The sequence below is a fragment of the Somniosus microcephalus genome, chromosome 8 (assembly GCF_052327205.1).
Source record: "Somniosus microcephalus isolate GS21.2 chromosome 8, FLI_Smic_1.0, whole genome shotgun sequence".
Classification (NCBI taxonomy): domain Eukaryota; kingdom Metazoa; phylum Chordata; class Chondrichthyes; order Squaliformes; family Somniosidae; genus Somniosus; species Somniosus microcephalus.
The window spans coordinates 34,805,646-34,830,743 of record NC_140994.1 but is presented as its reverse complement, the minus strand read 5'-3'; the positions used below and the strand labels follow the sequence as shown (position 1 = coordinate 34,830,743).

The 25,098-nt window shown below is 47.6% G+C and overlaps 2 protein-coding genes across 3 annotated transcripts in view; both read right to left on the bottom strand.

Moving 5' to 3' along the window:
* Positions 1-5,651: 5,651 nt before the first annotated feature.
* Positions 5,652-25,098, bottom strand: part of LOC147113442 (U6 snRNA-associated Sm-like protein LSm1) — a 34,176-nt gene continuing 14,729 nt past the window's right edge. For both annotated transcript variants that reach the window (XM_085994522.1, XM_085994523.1), the window contains 2 exons: positions 8,415-8,530; positions 5,652-7,827 (listed from right to left, as the gene is read on the bottom strand). In XM_085994522.1, coding sequence (XP_085850648.1) covers positions 7,657-7,827; positions 8,415-8,530 — 287 coding nt within the window. In that variant the 3' untranslated portion in view covers positions 5,652-7,656. The remainder of the gene's footprint in view (positions 7,828-8,414; positions 8,531-25,098) is intronic.
* LOC147113443 (uncharacterized) lies at positions 18,516-22,654 on the bottom strand. Its single transcript, XM_085994016.1, has 2 exons — positions 21,525-22,654; positions 18,516-19,183 (listed from the first exon to the last, which is right to left on the bottom strand). Exons 1-2 carry the CDS (start codon positions 22,575-22,577, stop codon positions 19,100-19,102), a joined length of 1,137 nt encoding a protein of 378 aa, XP_085850142.1. The 5' UTR covers positions 22,578-22,654; the 3' UTR covers positions 18,516-19,099.

Sequence of the window (25,098 nt, the reverse complement as noted above, 5' to 3'; positions counted from 1 at the left end):
TCAGCCTGTAGATAAAGGCCATCAAAATGTTTACCCAGACAAAGGAAAACAGCTTCAAATTCAAAGGAGAACATGAAGACCCATTAAAGACAATACAAGGTCATTCCAGACCAGAGATGGCAGTTACCGGCCATCCCGAAAGTACTTTAAACACAATGACTACCCCTCTGTGATGCAAGCCCGCCAAAATTTAAACAAAGACTAACCTTGATATGGCAGGAGATAAGGGCCTCGATAAGAAGTATAATTGGAGACCCGGGGTAGCTATCAGGGTGGCAGAGAATCGGAAGAAGTTCGAGTTCAGAGGGTCGAGTTGAGACGATCGAGGAGAGGATCGGGTTCAGACGATCGAGGATTGAGGTTTGAGTTCGGAGAGAAGTTCGAGAGAGAGAGAGGTTCGAGAGGGAAGATCGAGTCAGCGCCCAGACCCGGGGTAGCTATCGGGAGATCATCGACAAACCCCGGGCCATTTGGCGAGACGAAAAGACAGCGACCCTCCAAGAAGAAACCTATATGAAAATGGTCAAACAGTTGGTCTCTCTCCACGCCGACATCCAGGCCTGCTAACATCCAGCCTGTCCGAGTCCATCACCTCGAGGGAGAGGAGAGTGTGTTGCAGCCTGCTGTGCTCCACTGACCATGTGGAGACAGGATGCCTGAGAGGACCAAAACGCAGACTTCAAAACCTCTATTTTCTAACTGGGACTGGTGAGCATGTTTCTGGCCCCTCATAATCTAATCTAGCTAGGTTTAGGGGATGGGCATTTTAGGGGATAATTAACAAAGAGTTGTTGTCCCTCGATGTTCCGTGTGTTTCCCTATTTTATGATGAACCTTGTAAAGTATAATATGCCTGTGGATATATTGGTTAGCACTGTATTATGATTTGTTTTTCCCTCCCATATACCTTATTTGGCTCACATTCAATTTTTCCTTTATGCAATAAAATTTCACTTCGTTTCATTAAACTTGGTCTACAGAGTATTCTCTGCATTGTAGTTCCTGCCTCAAAGTCCAGTGTACAGAACCTAAGGGGTGAGTGGGTCGAACCACTCGGTAAATTACTGTGCAAAAGAGAGAGCTCTCACCAGAGAGAGAGACCTAGAGCAAAAACCCCTTACATGGTCTTATTGAATGGTGGAGCAGGCTCGAGGGGCCATATGAACTACTCCTACTCCTAGTTCTTATGTTCTTACGTAAGCCCCAACATTCCATAGAGTCCAACGTGTTTCATCAATGGATTACTGCACATTTTTTCTTTCAGTCACCCCTGGCTTTATATTCTGAAAAGCTCAAGGATTTACTTGTAAATGTATAATTGAGCATGAATAATGGCCCTGAATTCACGGTCGGTATGGCGGTATACTCTCAGAGTACGCCGTCATGTCACCTTTGAAATTGACTGCAAGTTTGGGATTTCCGCATGCACGTGCGCTAAATCCCGAAATTGCGATCTGTCAAGTTCCGACCACATAGTGTGACCGGCAACCTGCAACAGAATACGGATGTTGGCTGTGAATAACATCTTGCAGCTATCCGTTTTTATGACCGCAGCTCCAGGAATTGTTTTAAAGGTATAGCTGCAACACTGGGAAGTGGGGAAAGCCAGGAAGAAGACGAAGAGACTCGAGTTGATGGCCACTGGATATTATGTAACACAAATCAGGAAATACTCTTATGGACTTTACTTTCGTGGATTTTACAGCTGCTCCTTTGCCACAAAAAATAGGTTTTGTGGGGCATAACAGCAAAGATCAAAGGTGGCAAATTGAAAATCTTTCCTGATGAGTTTTTGAACCCAGAAACTAAGCACAGTAAACACAGGCAATAGGCACTCTATAGATTCGACATATTGGTATAAGGGCAAAGCTTTTGTGTACCAATTATTTTTCAACATATTACAATATAATAAGATACTGATTTATAGAAGTATGTTGTACTGGGTTTTCTACTTTATGGGCACAATCCAAATAATGGAGCATCTAATCTAATACTGAGTAGGTACGAACCATGTACCTAACCAATGCAATATTATTATTTACACAGTTATGAAAGATGTTTGATCAAATATTATCTGGCCTAACTAAAATATATATACCTACCTTTTTAAATCCCTTCAACCAACATTTCCAATTAAGAGTGGCTATTAAACGCTATGTAGATTGTAAATATATGCCAGTCGAAGACTCCTGTCTTCTATTGACATATACTTACAATCTTTTTTCGCAATCATCTCTGTTTCCTGTTTGCTAAGAGCCAGGAAGTGAAAGGAGCACCGCCCCACGTGATCCCAGGTTTGTATACGCACAATAGTGCGCCCCTGGGCTCTGTGGGCCACTGCGCTGTGCACAACTCCGCAGCGTTTGACAGCAACTTCACAAAGGGGGGTTCGCACGAGCGAACTGCGGATTTCGTTTGGATGCTGGCAGCATGCTCCTTAGCGAAGCCGCCGACCGCGAATTCAGGGCCAATATATTGCAAAGTGGTAAATTACACAGTAGTTCTGTTTAGTTGGCTGCAAAAAAAATCTTTCTCGTGAACTCCAAAGCAATGCAGACTAAGGTTGCCAACCCTGGTTGGACGTATTCCTGGAAGTTTCTTCACGAGACCTCTCACCTCCAACGGCTATGTGTAATCAAACAGCCATTCCCCCCCCCCCCATTTCCAATAGTTCTATATCTAATAAACAAAAGTGCTCAAAGAAAGTGGAAAAAACCCACTTTTTTAAGATGCCCCAATGATTTTTCACCTGGGCTGCTGGCAGCAGTGCCCAGGAGATTAACCTTCAATTCTTGGAGACTCCAGGGCAATCCTGGAGGGTTGGCGACCTGAATGCCGACCCATGGACTTAATGAGGATGGCCTATTCCATGCCAAAGTATCCTATCTCAAATTTGAAGAGATGCGGTTGATACAGCACCACGGAAACTATTTGTACTTTTGCCGTAGCGCCATGTTTATACCAGGAATGCAAGTTGCTGCAGCTCCGGTTCCATCTCAACTACAGCATTCTGTATCAATCCTGAGTATGTGTGGTGTGGCCCCTTCTCCTCCTGGTTGAATGCTCTCTCAAACTGAAGTCTAAATGTGGTTCACCATCATTTGCTGAACCAGGGTAGCTGGAACACACAATGATTATGGGAAATCTGTACCTTGTCTATACGTACCTCAGCATCATTTTCCTAAGTTACTCAATGTTTCCAGCAACCACTTGTCCTGGTTCCTCCAGGCTGTACCTTGATGTTTATTCTACCCAATTAAACAAAAAACAAAAAATTTGTTGCAAAATGTACACAATTTACCTGTAAACTACATAGGTTAGTCATGTATTGATTGCGTAGTACCTCATCAATAACCCAGATGAATTGTATCCCATTTTATATTGTCATAGAACTGGTTTAATACTCAAATATTCTATGGCTTTGCCTGCCATAACTCACCTAACCACATGTTTAGTTATGAATATCCTTGATATATTACACAAATAATCCTAGTATAACTAACACCTTAATCCATTACTTCTTTTCAACATTTCTACGACACTTAATACTTTGCATCTTGACCTTGTGTCTTTAGTAAATATGCCATATTTCCACATTGGCAAGGGTTTAACGTTGCCTGTGTACCAGGCCAAAGTATAGGAGCACAAGTGGGTAAGATGTTTGCAGTTTCATTAATACCTCAAAATGTTTTAGTTCCTATAGGTTTATAACACTCAGGACAACATAACAGATTATGCTAATTAGACATTTTTATATACAAACTAAATCAATTTGCTTTGTAAATATTATAAATATTATGTTACCATGGTACTGTTGTTTCTATCCTGCATTTTGTTTACATAAGCCTGGTTAATGTCACAGCACACAATGGGCCAGTAATTCCTGTCCCAACGCGTGAGTACGGATGGGGTACTCACGCGTGGGCCCGGAGGAATTGCCGGTTTTCAGCATGCACAGCGCATGCGGGGAAAACTGGCATTTCCTCTCCTCTGACCCAAGGGGTTAAGAGGCAGAACGCGTGCGAGGTTTCAGGTAGCGCGTGCGTGCTGAACTTGCCTTTTTTTTGAAGAGTTGCCCATGTGTTTAAAATAGTTTTTTACAGTTATTTATAGTTTATTTAAGTAGTGCGATGTTTTTTAAAATTTTCTTTTAAGTTTAAGTAGTGTTTTGGGGCCAGGAGCTTTCATGAGTTTGACAGTTCTTACTATCAAACTCATGAATGAACTTTTTCAACCTCCCATTGGTTGCCCAGTGCTCACGTGATCCCAGCTGGCTCATCGCACTAAGTACGCTGCTGGGTCACGCACGCACAGCGCGGCAGGACCTGAAGTGGGCCAGTGACAGGAAATGCAATGTGGGCCAGGATTGAAATGTCAGCGCGCCGGGTAAGTGCACATCGGGGGCTTGCACGCGCGGCAAGCCCCCGATCCTAATTTCTGGCCCTATATATTTATCTGATTAACTGGATGATGCAAGAATGCACTACTATACAAAGTATTCAAGAAGGTTAGAGTATAGCCTAAAGGGATCAAGGGATATGGGGAGAAAGCAGGGACAGGGTACTGAATTTGGATGATCAGCCATGATCTCATTAAATGGCAGAGCAGGCTCGAGGGGCCGAATGGCCTACTCCTGCTCCTATCTTCTATATTTCTATATTCTATTATGTTCACTGCCAATAAATCCTGCTGCAAAATTAATTTCCTTCAATCTCCACTCCTTCTTTATGTTCTGTTATCCAATTAAGAGATTACTTACTCTCTTACCTACAGCAGATTTAGGGTCTGAAATAACTCTTAAACTCTGGCCTTGCATATCGGGGAATTGAGTTCAAATGCAGCGCAAAACCGATGGGATGAAAGTTTATGTCTGCTGGCTGGAATGGTCCTTTGTGAAATTGATTTGAGCAGTCTCAATCCAGTTCCAAGTGGAGATGGACCTAAAGCACAAAGTTCTACATGAATTAGCAATGTCACTCAAAAACATTGGTGTGGGAAAGGGGAACAAATCCGCACTGGTCCAGGAAAAGGTCCTCTGCTGAGTCTGGGGCTGAGGCTTGTCATTGGCTTAGAGCAGAGGGAGCTTTACTCTGCATCTAGCTGTGCTATACCCGAGCAGAGGGTGGTCGAACTGACAATGAATGCCTAAAATGGAAAGTGTTTTATGCCTTAGCACTAATATCTTTCAAAGTTACAAATTCGGGTCTTGGCTTAGATGCTTTCTTGGGTTCCGTGACATCAGTTGTTCTGGTAAACAATCTGCTTGTTATAAATCTCATCATCATGAAGAAACGACTCATGAAATAACAGTGGATGGCCAGCTGGTAGCGCCGTCCAAGGAGTATAAATACTCGGGCGTGGGCCCAGCTTGCCCAGGGACATTTTGTAAGACAGGAACTAGTGAAGTACAACTAGACTTCCATGTTCTGAAACAAGTTGACTAAAGCCTTGCTTTATACTCAAAACAAGTGCGTAGTGAGTTTTATTACGTCACTGCTTGTTTTACTTTTATTGACTCACAATTCCCTGTGTCTACCTGTATGATAGTGTGGCCCAGGGGCATAATGTTTTTAACTGGATATTCATGTCTTTCAGATGTGTGCTTCTTTCATCTCTCTGAAGGCAAACACTTGATGAGATAAGACCAGATACAAATTTCTAGGCTGTTTTATTGACAAATACAGAGAGCAGTTATGATCAGGTACATTTAACGCCATCAGTACGACATATCTTTGCATAATACAAAATAAAGAACAAGCTATGCTTCTCACAGTAGTGCGTCATCTTACTTAACTTAAAACTCTGCTCCAGCTTTTCTAACCATAGTCTCAGTGAAAGCCTTCACAACTTTCTCTTTAAAAACCTGAATGTCTGCTTGTGTTTTATCTCACTCTATTCATAGATAGTTTCTGCCAGGTGGGCAGGGTTAAAAATCAGCCCTTCAGTTTCTTAAATTTCTGCCTGTATGCTTCAGGTGTAAATTATAAGATCTGAGATGTTACCGTTTCCCAATGAGAAAATGCCGCAAGCTCTTTTCTGCTTAATCACATCGCGAGTCGGATGGCCCATTCCATTTTGTGGTGACCAGCTAGCAATTTAAAGTCGGGATAAAACCATCACTATTGTTGCCACTTTAAAATTTGGAATAAGATTTAATAAAACGCTGGTCCCAGAATTCTGGGACCCTATTTAACCAGACTTGCTACTTATGCGCATTTCTCTGCCATTTGCAGAGCATGGTGATTCTTTTCTCCCTCTCGCTACCTTCATTCTGGAGCAGCCTCTCTTCTTTGGCCTCATACTGCCACTGTCTCTCCTTCGAACTCAAATTTGCATTATTCCCTCTCTTTCTGCATTACTCTTGTTCCCACTCTTCTTTCCGTTTGAATTGCTCCACTTCCTGTCTTTGTTACTCAGGCTCTAATTGGCTTACACTGCCCTATATCTATCTATCTGCATGATAGTGTAACCCAAATATACAATAGTATCCCCTTATGATCTAAACTGGATAGTCATATCTTTTATACATGTGCTTCCACAATCTCTCCAAAGGTAGACCAAGCAAATACTTCTGTAGTAATTCAATGTTGGTACCTAAGCTATGCCTGGTGCTGCTCCTGGAGCAATATACATTATTTATGGAGCACTATATATTGTATGTCAACTGTACAGAAGGCATTCCTTCACCATTAGGTCACTATAAAAATATCATCAAGTAAATACTAATGCTGAACTAAGATATAACAAAGTAACCTTGGATTGGTTTCTGCAAATTCATTTAATGTTCAGTTTGCCACTAATGCAGTAAATGAAAAATAGGATAGATAATGAAACTGTCCATCTTCATAAAACCACACCAAAAAAGGCTGACCTTCTAGAGTGTTACTATTGGAAGTAATATTGGAAGTAAAGGAATATTTCCCCATTAGCAAATAGCCAGGAACAGTGTGAATGTCATAGATGAGAGTATATCAGCAAATGTTATCGTGAGAGATTACTACATATTAGTTTATTAAGAAACAATTTGCATTTAATCACTTTTCACAACCTTCAAGATGTCCCAAAGCATTTCACAACCAAGGAATTACTTTTGAACTGTGGTCACTGTTGTTTTGTATGCAAACAAGGCAGCCAATCTGTGCACGGGGTCTCACAAATAGCAAAGGGATGAGTTGAAACTATGTAAAGTTATTAAGAAATTAATGATAAAGTTTTAACTTTCCACCCTACCCTACAAGAATATTTTTATTTTGGTAAATACACAGCAATTTAATCTATGAAAGAAATAACGACCTACAATTAATGCACTGATTGGTATGCCCCATCCCTTCGCTGAATGGAGAACCCATCACTTGCAGCTAAAGCTTCATTAAGGCGAAGATCTTTGATTGTTACATTTTCAGGCAAATAGAGTGGACTCCGAGAACCAGTAATTAACTCAATGCATTCTTTCTGATGCTTTGTCTTTTAAAAAAAAGCAAAGCTAGTCCACAATCACTGTTGTAAAATATTTTTTAAAACTTTTTTTTACATAGGTGGTTCATTCATCTTACAGATACAATCTATCCCATTTCAGCAGGGAAACCTAGTAATTCCAGTCACTTAAAAAAGGTGGTGTCAAAGTCTGATACTGTACATTTAAAAGTGACTTTTTTTTTAGTATTCATCAAGAGTATCTGTACGAGGAATAGATAATCCTCGCTCTTTTAACGCTTCACTTTTTGCCTTTTCTGCTTCTTGTTTTTCATGCTGCTGAACTCTTTGAGCTTCCAGAATCTCCTCAATAGACACTTTCTGCAAGGGAGTATCAGTCTCCCTTTCCAGATCCTGTAAGGGTAACATCAGTCATTAAAGGAATACACGCACAGTAGCAGATTTAAACACAGACCTTACTAAGTGAACTAGAAGAAAAGTGTGGCATGATCTCAATTTCATAATGACTAATTAAACTGTGCAACACTGAATCTGCATCTGAAGTTATTTCCCAATTCTTCAGGTAATACAGGACTTGACAGGGTGGATGCAGGGAGGATGTTTCCCCTGGCCGGAGAGTCTAGAACCAGGGGTCACAGTCTCAGAATAAGGGGTCGGCCATTTAGGACTGAGATGGGGAGAAATTTCTTCACTCGGAGGGTGGTGAATCTTTGGAATTCTCTACCCCAGAGGGCTGTGAAGGCTCAGTCATTGAGTACATACAAGACAGAGATCAATAGATTTTTGAATATTAAGGGAATCAAGGGTTATGGGGATAGTGCAGGAAAGTGGAGATGAGGTAGAAGATCAGCCATGATCTTACTGAATGGCGGAGCAGGCTTGAAGGGCCAAATGGCCTACTCCTGCTCCTATTTCTTATGTTCTTATTGATGCTGGTTCAAAAAGAATGAAGTAGGAAATTAGGAATTAATTTAACTTACTATTTCCCCCAGAAGCACCACATTTTCTCCACGGACAACGAAAATCCCTCTGGGAATGTCACCGTATTTCCTTCCAACATGGATTCGTTCTACTGTCCGATGAAGAACCAAATTAGCTGCAACACAGTAAGGGGGGAAATAAGCATAATTGCTTTACTGTCTAGCAAAGACTCTATTCATTAGAGATTATAAATCAATACATGAAGAAAATCACTGGATGGTTATCAAGTTACAATTGCACTGCAATTCCAGAGCTGGACCACTCCTGTCTTACCCCAACATGACTCTCTTAAAATGTTATTTAAAAATGTTATATTTAAAAATCACACGGTGAGATGCAAAATAAGCATCTCAGACACAATACAATAGACCAGAGGACAACAGGACTAACTTAGATCTGTTAGGATGAAAGTGTCACTAGGATTAGCTTCATTCATTTACATCACAGGGGCTATTTGATATATCACACACCACTTTGTACTGAGATGTTTTGAACTTTTATAATATATCCAAAATTAATAAATGATTTACTTTTCCTCCTGCTTTTATAATCAGAGTTGTATGAAATAAAAACATATTTTACTCCTGAAAAGTTATCTAACCATTGAAACAGGCAGATAAACAATTGTCAGAACTGTTGCAATGTTTCTATTAGATCTAAAATTCCAGAAATCCACTAGCCATACCTTAACCAGTGGTTCTTCTTTCCCCCAAAAGGAAAAGTACCATTGAGAGAATGCACCTCCTCCCTATTTGCTTGTATTAATAGTATATAACTGAATTACACTGTGTTATTTAAACACTCATTGTTAAAGTAGCATTACATTGGTAGATGGGCAAGATCAGGCGACCAAGAGAACAAAAGAAGCGAACTTGTGCTAAGTCCCGAGGTAAAATCCAAGGTCAACTCCAAACTGCATGATTCCCAGATAAACTACGGTGGCTAGTGTTACATGGTTAACTTGTATGAGACCTAGGGGCTAACCCCACTATATCTCCTCTTGAGACGGATGTAGTCACATCTGTACATGTGAGATTTTGACATTTGCTGAAAAGTCAGCTGAAATCACAGCTCAGTATTAAGCTTTCCATCCAAAAATCAACTCAATATGCTGAATAATGATCTGGTTCTTCAAACTCCAATTACTCATTTGTTTTGACTACTTTTACAGCCAAGTTCAAATGGAAAGCAATAAACATCATCATGCCAATAAACCCCCCACAACTACAGATCACCATCTCTATTGCTGATTGCCGATTACAACAGTAACTCCACTTCAAAAGTACTTCATTGGCTGTAAAGCGATTTGAGACGTTTGGTGGCCGTGAAAGGTGCTATATAAATGCAAGTCTTTCTTTCTATTGCTGATTGTGTCAAAATCAGAGTGAATTAGAAACTATCGCTGAACAACCTGCTACCTCCTTAATAGTTTGGTTTCAAAGCACGTCAACTGGTAGCATTCTCAATTTCATAACCGAGAAATGAGGCGATTCTCAAATCTTGCAGTGTATGTTACGAACTGTTGTGCAACTTCCTCAAATGATTAAAGCAAAGCTTCAAGCCAGAAGAACACTTGACTTCGCTTTAGAACACCTGCACAGAGAACCCTCGGGGAAGTCTGCTTGACTCCATTTTGTTTTTCCAATTTCAATATGGAGCATGTCATAAGAAAATGTTCTTTTTACTGAAAGCAATATTCCTGTACAGAGTGGTGAACGCCCCTGCTGAAAAACATGACGTGACTGAGCTACTCTAAGCAGATAGACAGAATTGGGCAGGGGATGGAGAAATTGTGGGTTATATTCAGAGTCCAAAAGACCAGGTGAGAAAAGTAGCTGAGAAAGTTGGACCAAAATGTTTCTCACCGATCTGAATTCTACAAGAGCGGTAAGCTCTCCTCAGCTGCCTGCTAATCACATACGAGCAACTTTTGAAGAGCCAAGTAATGAAGATGGCTATAATTGTGTGAGTGAGACTACTGAAAAAAGCTCAGCTTTACTTTCCTATCGTGAACTTCAGTGTTCTTCGGGGCCTACTTGGGCGATGTGCCCCAATTGGGCAAGTTCAAGAGACAATTAATCTTGCTCTCAATATGGTTTAAGCCTCAATCTTCCAAACGTTTGCACAGAAATAGCAGTAAAGCTTTACATATTACTTCTCCTGTTGTCTGGAACTCTTCCTCTTATACTTAAAAGCTAAATAGTTGACCTTGTTGAACCACATTTGTTGGAGCACATATCAGACCATTCCAAAACAATGTCTTGGCAGTTGAAAACTCAAGTCTCCCATTGCTCCCTGTGACCACATGTGTCAATTTTTTTTAAGTTAGCTGTTCTTTTCAGTTGCCTCAAGCTGCATTCTGCAAAATGCTTTAAAAGACATTGTGGTTAATCACACCTCTTTGCAACTATTCGATTTCTGAAAGTGTGACTCCCATCTGTATTGCTCTTGCATTCAATATACAAACAAATCTAATATATACACAACCCAAATTTGGGGGAACAAATTCTATACTTCTAGTGATGGGCGTTTTCATAATTCAATGCTAAAAACTTCGCCTTACTCTAGAGTTTGGCAATAACTGTACTGAACTCGAGCGGTGGCGAGTATAAAAGGTGAGCCCGAGCGTGGGTAGGCCTCAGTGCGGCAGCAGCGGGAACTCGAGCGGTGGTGAGTATAAAAGGTGAGCCCGAGCGTGGGTAGGCCTCAGTGCGGCAGCGGCGGGAACTCGAGCGGTGGTGAGTATAAAAGGTGAGCCCGAGCGTGGGTAGGCCTCAGCGCGGCAGCGGCGGGAACTTGAGCGGTGGTGAGTATAAAATGTGAGCCCGAGCGTGGGTAGGCCTCAGTGCGGCAGCGGCGGGAACTCGAGCGGTGGTGAGTATAAAAGGTGAGCCCGAGCGTGGGTAGGCCTCAGCGCGGCAGCGGCGGGAACTCGAGCGGTGGTGAGTATAAAAGGTGAGCCCAAGTGTGGGTAGGCCTCAGCGCGGCAGCGGCGGGAACTCGAGCGGTGGTGAGTATAAAAGGTGAGCCCAAGTGTGGGTAGGCCTCAGTGCGGCAGCGGCGGGAACTTGAGCGGTGGTGAGTATAAAAGGTGAGCCCGAGCGTGGGTAGGCCTCAGTGCGGCAGCGGCGGGAACTCGAGCGGTGGTGAGTATAAAAGGTGAGCCCGAGCGTGGGTAGGTTTACCAATCTCCAATCTCAGAGGGAGAGAAGTAAAAAGTAATCGAGGTGTGACATCACCACAAAGCAGGTAAGTGATTGGTTGGGAGTATTTCTCTCTTTTTATAACTCTGTGGTTTATAGTTTTTAAGGTCTCTGTGGTGTAACGGGACAGTTTGTAAACCAGGGCCCTTAAATATATCATTTAAAAATAATAATAATAAATTTAATTAATTACATAGAATGGCAGAGCAGGTGATGTGTTACTGCTGCAATATGTGGGAGCTGGTGGACACCATTGATGTTCACAGTGATTACATTTGCAGTAAGTGTTGGCTGCTCGAGGAACTCCGGCTCCGTGTTGATGAGCTGGAGTCCGAGCTTCAAACACTGTGACACATCAGGGAGGGGGAGAGTTACCTGGACTCTGTGTTCCAGGAAGTAGTCACACCAATTAGATTAACTAATTCAGATGTAGTCCGTGGTCAGGGACAGGAGGGTGTGACTATGAGTGAGGCAGGTACGGGGATCCAGGAGGTAGTGTTGGAGGAGCCACAGCCCTTGCTCTTTTCCAACAGGTTCGAGGCTCTTACTCCCTGTGGGGACGGGAACAGGGACTGCAGGGAGGATGAGCAACCTGGCCACAGCACCGTGGAACGGGGGGCCATTCAAGTGGGGGGAGTAAAAAGAAATGTTGTAGTGGTAGGGGATAGTATCATTAGGGGGATAGATAGGGTTCTTTGCAGCCGAGAGCGAGAGTCCCGAAGGCTGTGTTGCCTGTCCGGTGCCAGGGTTAAGGACATCTCCTCTGGGCTGGAGAGAAACTTGGAGTGGGAGGGGGAGGATCCAGTTGTCGTGGTCCATGTTGGTACCAACGACATAGATAGAACAAAGAAAGAGGTTCTGCTGAGGGAGTATGAGCAGCTAGGGGCCAAATTAAAAAACAGAACCACTAGGGTAATAATCTCTGGATTATTAACTGAGCCACGAGCAAATTTGGCTAGGGTAAATAAAATCAGAGAGTTAAATGCGTGGCTCAAAGACTGGTGTGGGAGAAATGGGTTTTGCTTCTTGGGACACTGGCACCAGTACTGGGACAGGAGAGAGCTGTTCCGTTGGGACGGGCTTCACTTGGCCAGTGCTGGGACTAGAATCCTGGCAAATCGAATAACTGGGGCTGTAGAGAGGGCTTTAAACTAATTAGTGGGGGGGAGGTTTCAAGAGAGCAAAAAATAAAAATGTCAGCGGAGAAGGCAATAGAGCAAGGTAGCAGTGGGGGAATTAAAAACCAGAGCGTGTCAGGAAGGGACAGAATGTATAAGGATAAAGGTAAAGTAGTAAAGGGGGTAAAAGCAGGAATAAATTGTCACAAAACATATTTAAAAGTTCTTTATCTGAATGCACGCAGCATTCGTAACAAAATAGATGAGTTGACGGTACAAATAACTACACATGGGTATGATCTGGTGGCCATTACAGAAACATGGCTGCAAGGTGACCATGACTGGGAACTAAACATCCAGGGGTATTTGACAATTAGGAAGGACAGACAGAAAGGAAAGGGAGGTGGGGTGGCAAAATGTTAATAAAGGATGGAATCACTGCAATAGTGAGAAATGATATTGGGTCAAAGGATCAGGATAGTGAAACAGTTTGGGTGGAGATAAGGAATAATAAGGGGAAAAAGTCACTAGTGGGCGTAGCCTATAGGCCTCCTAACAGTTGCAACTCTGTTGGTCGGAGTCTAAATCAGGAACTAGTTGGGGCTTGTAATAAGGGAACAGCTATAATCATGGGAGATTTTGGCCTAGAAATTGGGTATAGCCCCGCTTGAGGCGTTAGAACTGGCGCTGCGCAAAGTTTATAGCCAGACGAAACTTATCGCCGCCTGGCGCGATATTGGGTTGCATCGCCCCCAAAGGGGATTGAGGCGCTAATTCAGCCGTTGCACGGTGCTCCCAAGGCGCAAAAGTTCAGGTGCTACTCAATATCGACGCGGACGGGCGCAGCGCAGGTGATCTCAATTACGGGAAACCACGAGACTTCCAGGCGCCGGCCGGCTCTTAAAGGGGTGGGTCAGTCAGCCTGAACTTCAACACCCAACGCCCTGTAGGCCTCAGAATCGGTGCTCGCCCTTCTCTGGCGTTAGAAACTTGTTGAGCATGGAGAAGGTTAGACAGAGAGCAGAGCGCTTCAGCACTGAAGCTCTGGACCACTTGGTGGCTGCAGTTGAGCGCCGTCGAGATGTCCTGTATCCAGACAATGGCAAGAGGCCGAATCAGAAGGCTTACCGACGATCTTGGAGGGAGGTTGCTGTGAGGGTCAACTCCAGCAGCATGGCTACCAGGACCCCTGTTCAGTGCAGGAAGAAATTCAACGACCTCACACGGATCGTTAGGGTGAGTGATGGTTTACCAAACTTCTGATTCCCTCCATCTGCAGCTGACTTGGGCACCCTGTTGCAATGATGCCCCAATGGCCATCTTCCAGCAAGCACCCATGGCCCTTTCTGGCCACACACATGGACAGATGTCTCAAGGCCTCATGTAAGGGCTCTTGCACCATGGGGGGCATGCGATGATCTCTCAAGACCTCATGTAAGGGCTCTTGCACTATGGGGGGCATGCGATGATCTCTCAAGGCCTCATGTAAGGGCTCTTGCACCATGGGGGGCATGCGATGATCTCTCAAGGCCTCATGTAAGGGCTCTTGCACCATGGGGGGCATGCGATGATCTCTCAAGGCCTCATGTAAGGGCTCTTGCACCATGGGGGGCATGCGATGATCTCTCAAGGCATCATGTTACAGAACTTCCCCTTCTTTCCCCTGCAGTCCAAGCTGGCGACGATCCGAAAGGAGCAGCGTCGAACCGGTGGCGGTCCTCCACAAGTGGTCACTCTCACGGATCTGGAGGAGAGAGTGCACCAGATTCTTGGAGGACGTCTGTCTGGTCCTGTGACCACTGCATCTGCCGACCCCATTTCCGACAGCGAGGGCAAGACTCTCACCTTTTTCACCTGTTGCCTTCCACTTGGTCCCCCCGCCAGCATGCATCCTCAGTGTGCAGCCATGTCAGAGCCTTGCCGCAATCTGGCATGCCTTTCAGCAAACCTGTCCTTTTGCTAAAGCAACTCTTCCACCTCCCTACTTTCAGATGAATCAGCACCAACTCGGGCTCAATGCACTGAAGCTGCCAGTGCCAGTGCCACCGGAGGCGAGGAGCAGGAGGACTCCGGACCAGCCGTTGCAGAATCCGGGGAGCGGACACATCTACAGACTGGGGATAGTAGTCCCCTGGAGGGGAGGCGGGGGGGCTCTGAGGATGAACCAGTTGCCGGACCAAACGGCATGCAGCAACGCAAGGGGGATAGGCAAGTTCGGCCACCGTCTCCCCGGAGGGCAAGGCAGGTAGTCATGACTGCTGCACAGAGTGCAGATGAGGTGCGTCGCCTGGCTGAAATGAGCAAACAGGCCCGGGTCAGACACACGGAGCTGATGGCTGCAGTGGAGAAGATGCCTGAGTCAATAGATTCATTGGCTAAGAGTATGTTGGACTTCGGGGCAACAATGGAGAGGACTCTCCAGGGCTTCGGGGCAACAATGGAGAGGACTCTCCAGGTCTTCGGGGAAACAATGGACAGGTCTATCCAGGGCTTCGGGGCAACAATGGACAGGACTATCCAGGGCTTCGGCCCAACAATGGAGAGGACAGTCCACGGCTTTGAGTCGGCTATGGAAAGGACTGTTCAGGGCTTCGGACAATCCCTGGAAAGGTCTATCCAGGGCTTGTCCGAGGCAGTGGAGCGGTCGGCACCTGCCTTGTCCGAAGCAATGGGAAGAACTGTCCAGGGCTTCTCCGAAGCACTGGCACCTGGCACCTGGCACATAGGTCCTCACTGTTGTCACGCAGTCACTTGCTGGGCTCCTCCACACCCAGATTGAGGCAACGCGATCTCTCACTGCAGCCACCCTCTCTGCATCAGTTAGGATCACCCCGGGCCCTTCCAGTCCCATACAAGGCCAGGAATCAGTGGAGCATTCGATTGTGGCGGATGAGCCGAGCCGCTCCCCTCAGATAGCCAGTGTGTCGTCCGACCATGGTGCAGGTGTCCTCTCTCGGCAGGAGGCCATTGCACATGCCAGCGCTGGGACGTCTGCATTGCAGCTGCCACCATCTGCAGGGCACACTGCTTCCAGCCATGGTCACATCAAGCATCCTGCGTCCGCACCCTCCAAGCCCAGAGGTCGGCCAGGCCGTACCTCAGGGGCTTCTGCGCTTTCACACAGTGAGCAGGCGTCCCCCAGCCTTGAGGCCGCCACTGGGGTCCAATTACGTAGGAGCAGCAGGGAGGGAAGGGGCCAGGCGCGAAAGAGAAGTCGTTCTCCCTCAAGGGGCCAGTTGTAGAGGGAGGTGCTGAGACATTTCTTTGTCCAAATTCAAGGACACCCTCACCTGTTGTTATATTTGCAGAAGGTTTGTTGAGTTTTGCGGCTTTGCCGAAGAGTTCACAGTTATTTAGTAACTTATGGCTTCTGTTGACATTACGTTGTTTTGCTGTAATGAAAGACTTTTGTGCCAATAAACAGAAGTTTCAATGTGGCATGGTGCACGTGACTACTTTCAGTGATGCTGGCATTCAGAGGCCGTCAAACATCCAAAGTGCGCATGAGTTAAGACTCTCATCATTCCGCCACAGGGGTCTCGAAACGAGTCCTGATGAGCCTCTGACGTATGGCCCTTCCACTTTCAGCAGCCCTTCCATCTTCCTCCTGCTCCTCCTCCGCCTGCTCTTCCTCCTCCTCATCCTCCTCCTCCTCCACCTGCTCTTCCTCCTCCTCCTCATCCTCCTCCTCCGCCTGCTCTTCCTCCTCCTCCTCCTCATCCTCCTCCTCCTCCTCCTCATCCTCCGCCTGCTCTGCTGGTCGTTGAGGGACAGCTGGAATTGGCTGGGTGCGTTGATTCGCCAAGTTGTGGAGCATGCAGCAGACGACGACGTGTCCCACTTGCTGCGGCGAGTACTGCAGGGATCCCCCCCGAATGTTCCAGACATCGGAAACGCTTTTTGAGAACACCAATAGTGTGCTGTTTACTGTGCCTGGTCGCCTGATGGCCGCTGCTGATCAGCTCTTCTGCTGGGGTGTCGGCCACACGGAGTGTTGTCATCAGCCATGGCCAGAGAGGATAGCCCTTGTCCCCAGTAAGCCAGCCTCGTCTTCAAGCCAGCCCCTCAAAAAGGTTACAAACTGAGGTCAACCGCAGGATAAAGGCATCGTGGCTGCACCCTGGGAAATGCGCGGTGACTGCCATGATGATTTGGCGGTGGTCACAGACCAGCTGCATGTTGAGGGAGTGGAGCCCCTTGCGGTTGCGGAAGTCCTAGGGATGATGGCATGGCGCCCTCAAAGCCACGTGTGTGCTGTCAGTCGCCCCCTGCACCATGGGGAAGTCCGCAATAGAAGCGATACCCTGCGCGCTCCGCCTGCTTGTGCAGGGTCAGAGGCAAGGTCATGATTTGACGCCTTCACCTATAAAGGGCTTCTGTAACTTGCCGGATGCAACAGTGGACTGCAACCTGAGCGACAGTCGCAATGTCCCCAATGGCTGACTGAAAGGATCCGTTGGCATAAAAATTGAGGCCATCAGTCAGTTTAGCGATCACGGACAGAGAGGTTCTGCACCATTCACGCGGCTGCAGATCCTGACCAAGCAGGTGGCACAGATCAGTAACAATGTCCCTCCAGAATCGGAGCCTTCCCAAACACTGCTCCTCCGACATGTCAAGGCTTGTCACCTGCTGCCTAAAGACCCTCGCAGCATCCCGTCGGTTTGGCCGACCACCATTGCCCCTCCTCCTTCTGGCCAATCCCGGCCCTCTCTCCCGCCGTCTCTCTGCCCCTTCACAGTGTTGGGCAATGAGGCCGTCGCCCTACAAAGAAGCTCCCATTCCGATGCAAGTTGGTCAAAAGGCTTTTAGGTGTAGTGCTGCAAGTGCTTCGGTTTGAAGGTCCCAAGTACTGTAAAGCTCAATTCCCAAAACTCCGCTCCACAGTAGCTCGCCAACTCTATCCAGCAGCGATCGCAATGAGCAGGCCAAGTGGCTGAGGATTCTGCACTAGAGCTGTCCCCTTTAAATAGCGCCCCCCTACTCCGAGAAGGGCCTGCTAGCCCTCCCTCGAACTGTCACTAATAGCACTAGGCGTTAAGGCTCTGGGCGCCACCCAATATGCGCTCAGGCGCTCCTAGAAGGCGTTGCACACTGAAATGACGTCATGATCTGCTTGCGCTCGCGGGCGCGCGCAAACACTTAGCGCAGGCGCTAAATGTATAGTCAATATCTGAGTTGTCGCTATCTTCATAGCGTCCGCCCCAACATAGGGCATCGCCCCAATTCTAGGTCTCTTTAGGCGCTCAGCGCCGGCGCTACCAACCGAATTTCTAGGCCTTTAACTTTCATATTGACTGGACAAATCAAATTGGGCAGGGCAGCCTTGAGGAAGAGTTCATAGCGTGCATTAGGGACGGGTTCCTTGAGCAGTATGTTACTGAACCAACCAGGGGGCAGGCAATCTTAGATCTGGTCCTGTGTAATGAGACAGGATCAATAAAAAATGTCCTAGTAAAGGATCCCCTTGGAATGAGTGACCATAACATGGTTGAGTTCCAAATTCAGTTGGAGGGTGAGAGAGTTGGATCTCAAACCAGCATACTAAGCTTAAATAAAGGAGACTATGAAGGTATGAGAGCAGAGTTGACTAAAGTGGACTGGGAAAATAGATTAAAGTATAAGACGGTACATAAGCAGTGGTGTGCATTCAAGGAGATATTTCACAACTTTCAAGTAAAATATACTCCAAAGAAAAGACAGCCACCCGTGGCTAAGTAAAGTAATAAAGGATAGTATCCGACTGAAAACAAGGGCATATAAAGTAGCTGATGCGTTATCAATCACTCAAAAGACTGAGGTTAAGCGAGTAACTAACAGGCTTTTATTAACAAGAGAATGAAGGTGTGCCTCGAGTGGTCGACCAGTCCAGAATACAGAGGGACTGTGGAGCAGTCACCTTTATACCTGGACTCGTGGGAGGAGTCAGCCGAGGCATGTACAGACATGTACACAGTGGAATACAAACAGTGGTTTACCACATTCACCCTTGTTTAAAAATGAGTCCGGCGGGGTGAAGTGTATTAAAAGTTTGTGTATTGGAGTCTCTCCGGAGGTCTTGTCTGCCGCTGTGATTGACGTGGCGACGGCAGGGGCAGTGAAGCTTCCGGCATCGAGTCCCGTGTAGGCTGGGGCACTGGTGTGTAGTCCTCGAGCGGGTCGCGGGGCCCAGGCGTGCCGTCTTCTGGGGTTGGATATTGGATCGTGGGGGGGGGGGGTGGTAGTGGGTAGTGGGTTACTGGGGCCCCCGAGGGTGCGAGGTCTCGTATGGAGACTGTGTCCTCCCGCCCGTCCGGGTACGCAATGTAAGCGTACTGGGGGTTGGCGTGGAGGAGGTCGACTCTCTCGACCAGAGGGTCCGTTTTATGGGTCCTCACGTGTCTTCTCAGTAGGACCGGCCCTGGGGACGTCAGCCATGGCGGTAGCGATGTCCCCGATGTGGACTTCCTTGGGAAGACAAACATTTTCTCATGAGGGGTGGCGTTAGTGGCAGTGCAGAGCAGTGACCGAATAGAGTGGAGCGCATCGGGGAGCACATCCTGCCAGCGGGAGGTCGGAAGGCCCCTAGACTTTAAGGCTAGCAGGGCGGCCTTCCAAACTGTCGCATTCTCTCTTTCCACCTGTCCGTTCCCCCGGGGTTGTAACTGGTGGTCCTGCTTGTGGCAATACCCCTAGCGAGCAGGTACTGGCGGAGTTCGTCGCTCATAAACGATGAGCCCCGGTCGCTATGGATATAGCTGGGGAAACCGAACAGGGTGAAGAGGTCGTTCAGACATTTAATGACCGTGGCACTGGTCATGTCCGGGCAGGGGATGGCGAACGGGAAACGGGAGTACTCATCAATAATGTTGAGGAAGTACACATTACGGTCGGAGGAGGGGAGAGGCCCTTTAAAATCAACGCTCAGGCGCTCGAAGGGGCGAGTGGCTTTTATCAGGTGAGCCCTGTCTGGTCTATAAAAGTGCGGTTTGCACTCAGCGCAGACTTGGCAGTTCCTGGTCATGGTCCTGACCTCCTCAATGGAGTAAGGCAGGTTGCGGGCCTTGATGAAGTGGAAGAACCTGGTGACCCCCAGGTGGCAGAGGTCATTGTGGAGGGCCCGCAGTCTATCGATCTGCGCGCTGGCGCAGGTGCCACGCGCTAGAGCATCCGGGGGTTCATTGAGCTTCCCGGGCCGGTACAAGATCTCGTAATTGTAGGTGGAAAGTTCGATTCTCCACCTCAAGATCTTGTCATTTTTGATTTTGCCCCTCTGCTTGTTGTTAAACATAAAAGCAACTGAACGCTGGTCAGTGAGCAGGGCAAATCGTTTTCCGGCCAGGTAGTGCCTCCAATGACGCACAGCCTCCACAATAGCCTGGGCCTCCTTCTCAACAGCGGAGTGTCTGGTCTCCGGGCCCTGGAGGGTTCGTGAAAAGAAGGCCACGGGTCTCCCCGCCTGATTAAGGGTAGCGGCCAGGGCAAAGTCGGACGCGTCGCTTTCCACCTGGAAGGGGATGGATTCGTCCACTGTGTGCATGGTGGCTTTGGCAATGTCTTCCTTGATACGGTGGAAGGCTAAGCGGGCCTCTGCCGTCAAGGGAAAAGAGGTGGACTTGATCAGCGGACGGGCCTTGTCCGCATAGTAGGGGACCCACTGGGCGTAATAGGAGAAAAACCCTAGGCACCTCTTCAGGGCCTTGAGGCAGTGGGGCAGTGGGAGTTCCATAAGGGGACGCATCCAGTCGGGGTCGGGACCGATGACTCCGTGTTCCACAACACAGCCAAGGATGGCGAGGCGGGTTGTGCGGAATATGCACTTCTCCTTGTTATACGTCAGGTTCAGGAGTTGGGCGGTGCAGAGGAATTTTTCGAGGTTTGCGTCATGGTCCTGCAAGTCATGGCCGCAGATGGTCACATTGTCCAGATATGGGAAAGGGGCCTGCAACGCATTTTGATCGACCATCCGGTCCATCTCCCTTTGGAAGATGGAGACCCCGTTGGTGGCGCCAAAGGGAACCCTAAGGAAGTGATAGAGGCGGCCGTTTGCCTCAAAGGCAGTATACTGGCGGTCCTCAGGGCGGATAGGGAGCTGGTGGTACGCTGATTTCAGGTCAATGGTCGAGAAGACGCGGTACTGCGCGATCTGGTTGACCATATCAGCTATGCGGGGGAGTGGGTAAGCGTCCAGCAGGGTGTAGCGATTTATTGTCTGGCTGTAGTCGATGACCAGGCGCTGCTTCTCGCCGGTCTTAACGACCACAACCTGGGCTCGCCAGGGGCTGGTGCTGCCCTCAATAATCCCCTCCTTCAGGAGCCGCTCCACTTCGGTTTTAATGAAAACCCTGTCCCCGGCACTGTATCGCCTGCTCTTTGTGGCGATGGGCTTACAGTCGGGGGTGAGGTTAGCAAACAGTGGGGGGGGGGGGGTGACTCTGAGTGTGGAGAGGTTGCACCTGGTGCGCGGCGGGCAATTTGGAAGCTGCTGGCTGCGGACTGTGAGTGGGGGGAGGGGTCCACCGTACGCCATCGTAACACTTTTAAGGTGGCACTGAAAATCTAACCCCAGTAGAACGGCAGCGCAGAGGTGGGGCAGGACCAGAAGTTTAAAATTATCGTACACAGTCCCGTCTACTAAGAGTGTCACCACGCAGTAGCCGCCAATGTCCGCCGACTGGGACTCGGAGGCCACAGAAATCCGCTGGTGTGCAGGCAGGACTGGGAGAGAGCAACGCCGCACCGTGTCGGGGTGGATGAAGCTCTCCATGCTCCCAGAGTCAAAAAGGCAGATTGTTTCGTGACCATTTACCTTAATGTCCATTGTGGACCGGGCCAGTTGGTGCGGTCTCGCTTGGTCCAGCGTAACGGTGGCCAGCGTAGGGGTCGGTGTGTCGTTGCGGGTATCAGATGAGGCGGTGTTGGGGGCCTGCTGCGTCCCGGCTGGCGTCCAAGATGGCGGCGTCCATGATCCCCATGTGGCTGGAGGCGTCCAAAATGGCTGCTGTTCCGGTGGTTCGCACATGGCCGGGGAGGCCCAAGATGGCGGCCCGCACGGCCCACACGCGGCGCTGCTGGGGTTCGGGGTGGCTTTGGCCCTGCAGACGCTGGCGTAGTGTCCCTTCTTCCCGCAGCCCGAGCAGATCGCATTTTTCGCCGGGCAGCGCGCTCTGGGGTGTTTGGCCTGGCCACAGAAGTAGCATTTCTGGCCTTGGGACACTGCTGCTGTAGTTGGGCCATTGCTGGGATGTGGCTTGGGTGGCACGGCGCTATGAGACGGTCCTACCGCGTCCCAGGCTGTCGTTCCCCGCGGCATCCACGGTGCAGAGGAGTAGGCATCCATGCCCCGGTAGGCTGCGTCCAATGATAGTGCGAGTTCAGAGGCCTTGTTGAGGTCGAGGTCACTCTGCTCCAACAGTCGCTGTCGGGTGTAATTGGACCTGTGGCCCGCTACAAAAGCGTCCCGGATAAGTTCCTCTGTGTACACGGCGGCCTTTACATCCTTACAACCACAGGCCCGGCCAAGCACAGACAGTGCCTGAAGGTATTCCTTGGTCGATTCCCCAGGTTGTTGTTTACGACTCCCCAGGAGGTGCCTGGCGTACACCTCGTTCACTGGGCACGTGTACTGGTCCTTGAGGAGCTTGATAGCAGCCGTATACGAGGTCGCGTCCTGGATGACCGAGTACGCTCGGTGGTTCACTTTGGAGATCAGGACATCCAGTTTGTCCTCATCCGATTTGACCGTTACAGCGGAGGCGATCAGGAATTTTTCAAAGCACCTAAGCCAGTGAGCAAACTTGGTGGATGCGTCCGCCTCCCAATGGTCTAAGTCTAGGCATGCTGGTGTGAGGATCTTCTCCATTATAAAAAATCTTGTTAATAAAATTGATGCGCTATCAATCACTCAAAAGACTGAGGTTAAGCGAGTAACTAACAGGCTTTTATTAACAAGAGAATGAAGGTGTGCCTTGAGTGGTCGACCAGTCCAGAATACAGAGGGACTGTGGAGCAGTCACCTTTATACCTGGACTCGTGGGAGGAGTCAGCCGAGGCATGTACAGACATGTACACAGTGGAATACAAACAGTGGTTTACCACAGTAGCCAAATCTAGTAGGAGGATAGAAGATTGGGAAGCATTTAAAAGCCAGCAAAGAATAACTAAAAGATTAATTAAGAAAGGGAAGATAGATTATAGAAACATAGAAACATAGAAGATAGGAGCAGGAGTAGGCCATTCGGCCCTTCGAGCCTGCTCCGCCATTCAATGAGATCATGGCTGATCATCCAAATTCAGTACCCGGTCCCTGCCTTCTCCCCATATCCCTTGATCCCTTTAGCCTTAAGAAATATATCCAACTCTTTCTTGAATATACTTAATGAACTGGCCTCCACCGCCCTCTGTGGCAGAGAATTCCACAGGTTCACCACTCTCTGGGTGAAGAAATTCCTCCTCATTTCAGTCCTAAATGGCTTACCCCTTATCCTTAGACTATGACCCCTGGTTTTGGACTCCCCGGCCATCAGAAACACCCTTCCTGCATCTAGTCTGTCCAGGCCTGACAGAATTTTATAGGTTTCGATGAGATCCCCTCTCAATCTTCTAAACACCAGTGAGTATAAGCCCAATCGACACAATCTCTCCTCATACGTCATTCCTGCCATCCCAGGTATCAGCCTGGTGAATCTTCGCTGCACTCCTTCCATGGCAAGAACGTCCTTCCTCAGGTAAGGCGACCAAAACTGCACACAATACTCAAGGTGTGGTCTCACCAAGCCCCTGTACAACTGCAGCAAGACATCCTTGTTCTTGTACTCGAACTCTCTTGCTACGAAGGCCAACATACCATTTGCCTTCTTAACCGCCTGCTGCACCTGCATGCTTACCTTCAGCGACTGGTGTACAAGAACACCCAGGTCTCTTTGCACTTCCCCTTCTCCCAATCTATTACCATTCAAATAATAATCTGCCTTCCTGTTTTTGCCACCAAAGTGGATAACCTCACATTTATCCACATTATAGTGCATTTGCCATGTTTCTGCCCAATCACCCAACCTGTCCAAATCGTGCTGGAGTTTCACGACATCCTCCTCACAGCATACCCTCCCACCCAGCTTTGTGTCGTCTGCAAATTTGGAGATATTACATCCAATTCCCTCGTGCAGATCATTAATATATATTGTGAACAGCTGGGGTCCTAGGACCGATCCTTGCGGTACCCCACTAGTCACTGCCTGCCACTCGGAAAATGACCCGTTTATTCCAACTCTTTGCTTTCTGTCCGCCAACCAGTTCTCTATCCAAGTCAATACCTTGCCCCCAATCCCACGTGCCTTAATTTTGCACGCTAATCTCTTATGCGGGACCTTATCGAAAGCCTTCTGAAAGTCCAAATACACCACATCCACTGGTTCTCCCTTATCTATTTTACCAGTTACATCCTCAAAAAATTCCAGTAGATTAGTCAAGCATGATTTGCCTTTTGTAAATCCATGTTGACTTTGTCCGATCCAGTCACTGCTTTCCAAGTGCTCTGCTATTACATCTTTTATAATGGACTCTAGCATTTTCCCCACTACCGATGTCAAGCTTACCGGTCTATAATTCCCCGCCTTTTCTCTACCACCTTTTTTGAATAATGGGGTAACATTAGCTACCCGCCAATCCATGGGTACCGTTCCAGAGTCTATCGAGTTCTGGAAGATGACCAGCAATGCATCTACTATTTCTAGGGCCACTTCCTTAAGTACCCTGGGATGTAGATTATCAGGCCCTGGGGATTTATCGGCCTTCAGTCCCATCAATTTTCCTAACACCATTTCCCTACAAATACTGATTTCTTTCAGTTCCACCCTTTCATCAGACCCTATGTTCCCTGGCATCTCTGGGAGGTTATTTGTGTCCTCCTTTGTGAAGACAGAACCAAAATATGTATTTAGTTGGTCTGCCATTTCTTTGTTCCCCATTATAAATTCCCCCGATTCTTACTGCAAGGGACCTACGCTTGACTTCACCAATCTTTTTCTCTTCACATATCTATAAAAGCTTTTACAGTCAGTTTTTATGTTCTCTGCAAGCTTACTCTCATATTCTATTTTCCCTTTCTTAATTAATCCCTTTGTCCTCCTTTGTTGAATCCTAAACTGCTCCCAATCCTCAGGATTATTGCTTTTTTTGGCCAATTTATATGCCCTCTCCTTGGACCTTATGCTATCCCTAATTTCCCTTGTTAGCCACGGTTGGGTCACCTTTTTTGTTTTATTTTTATGCCAAACTGGGATGAACAAATTCTGTAGTTCATCCATTCGGTCTTTGAATGTTTGCCATTGCCTATCCACCATCAACCCTTTGAGTGCCATTCCCCAATCAATCCTACCCAACTC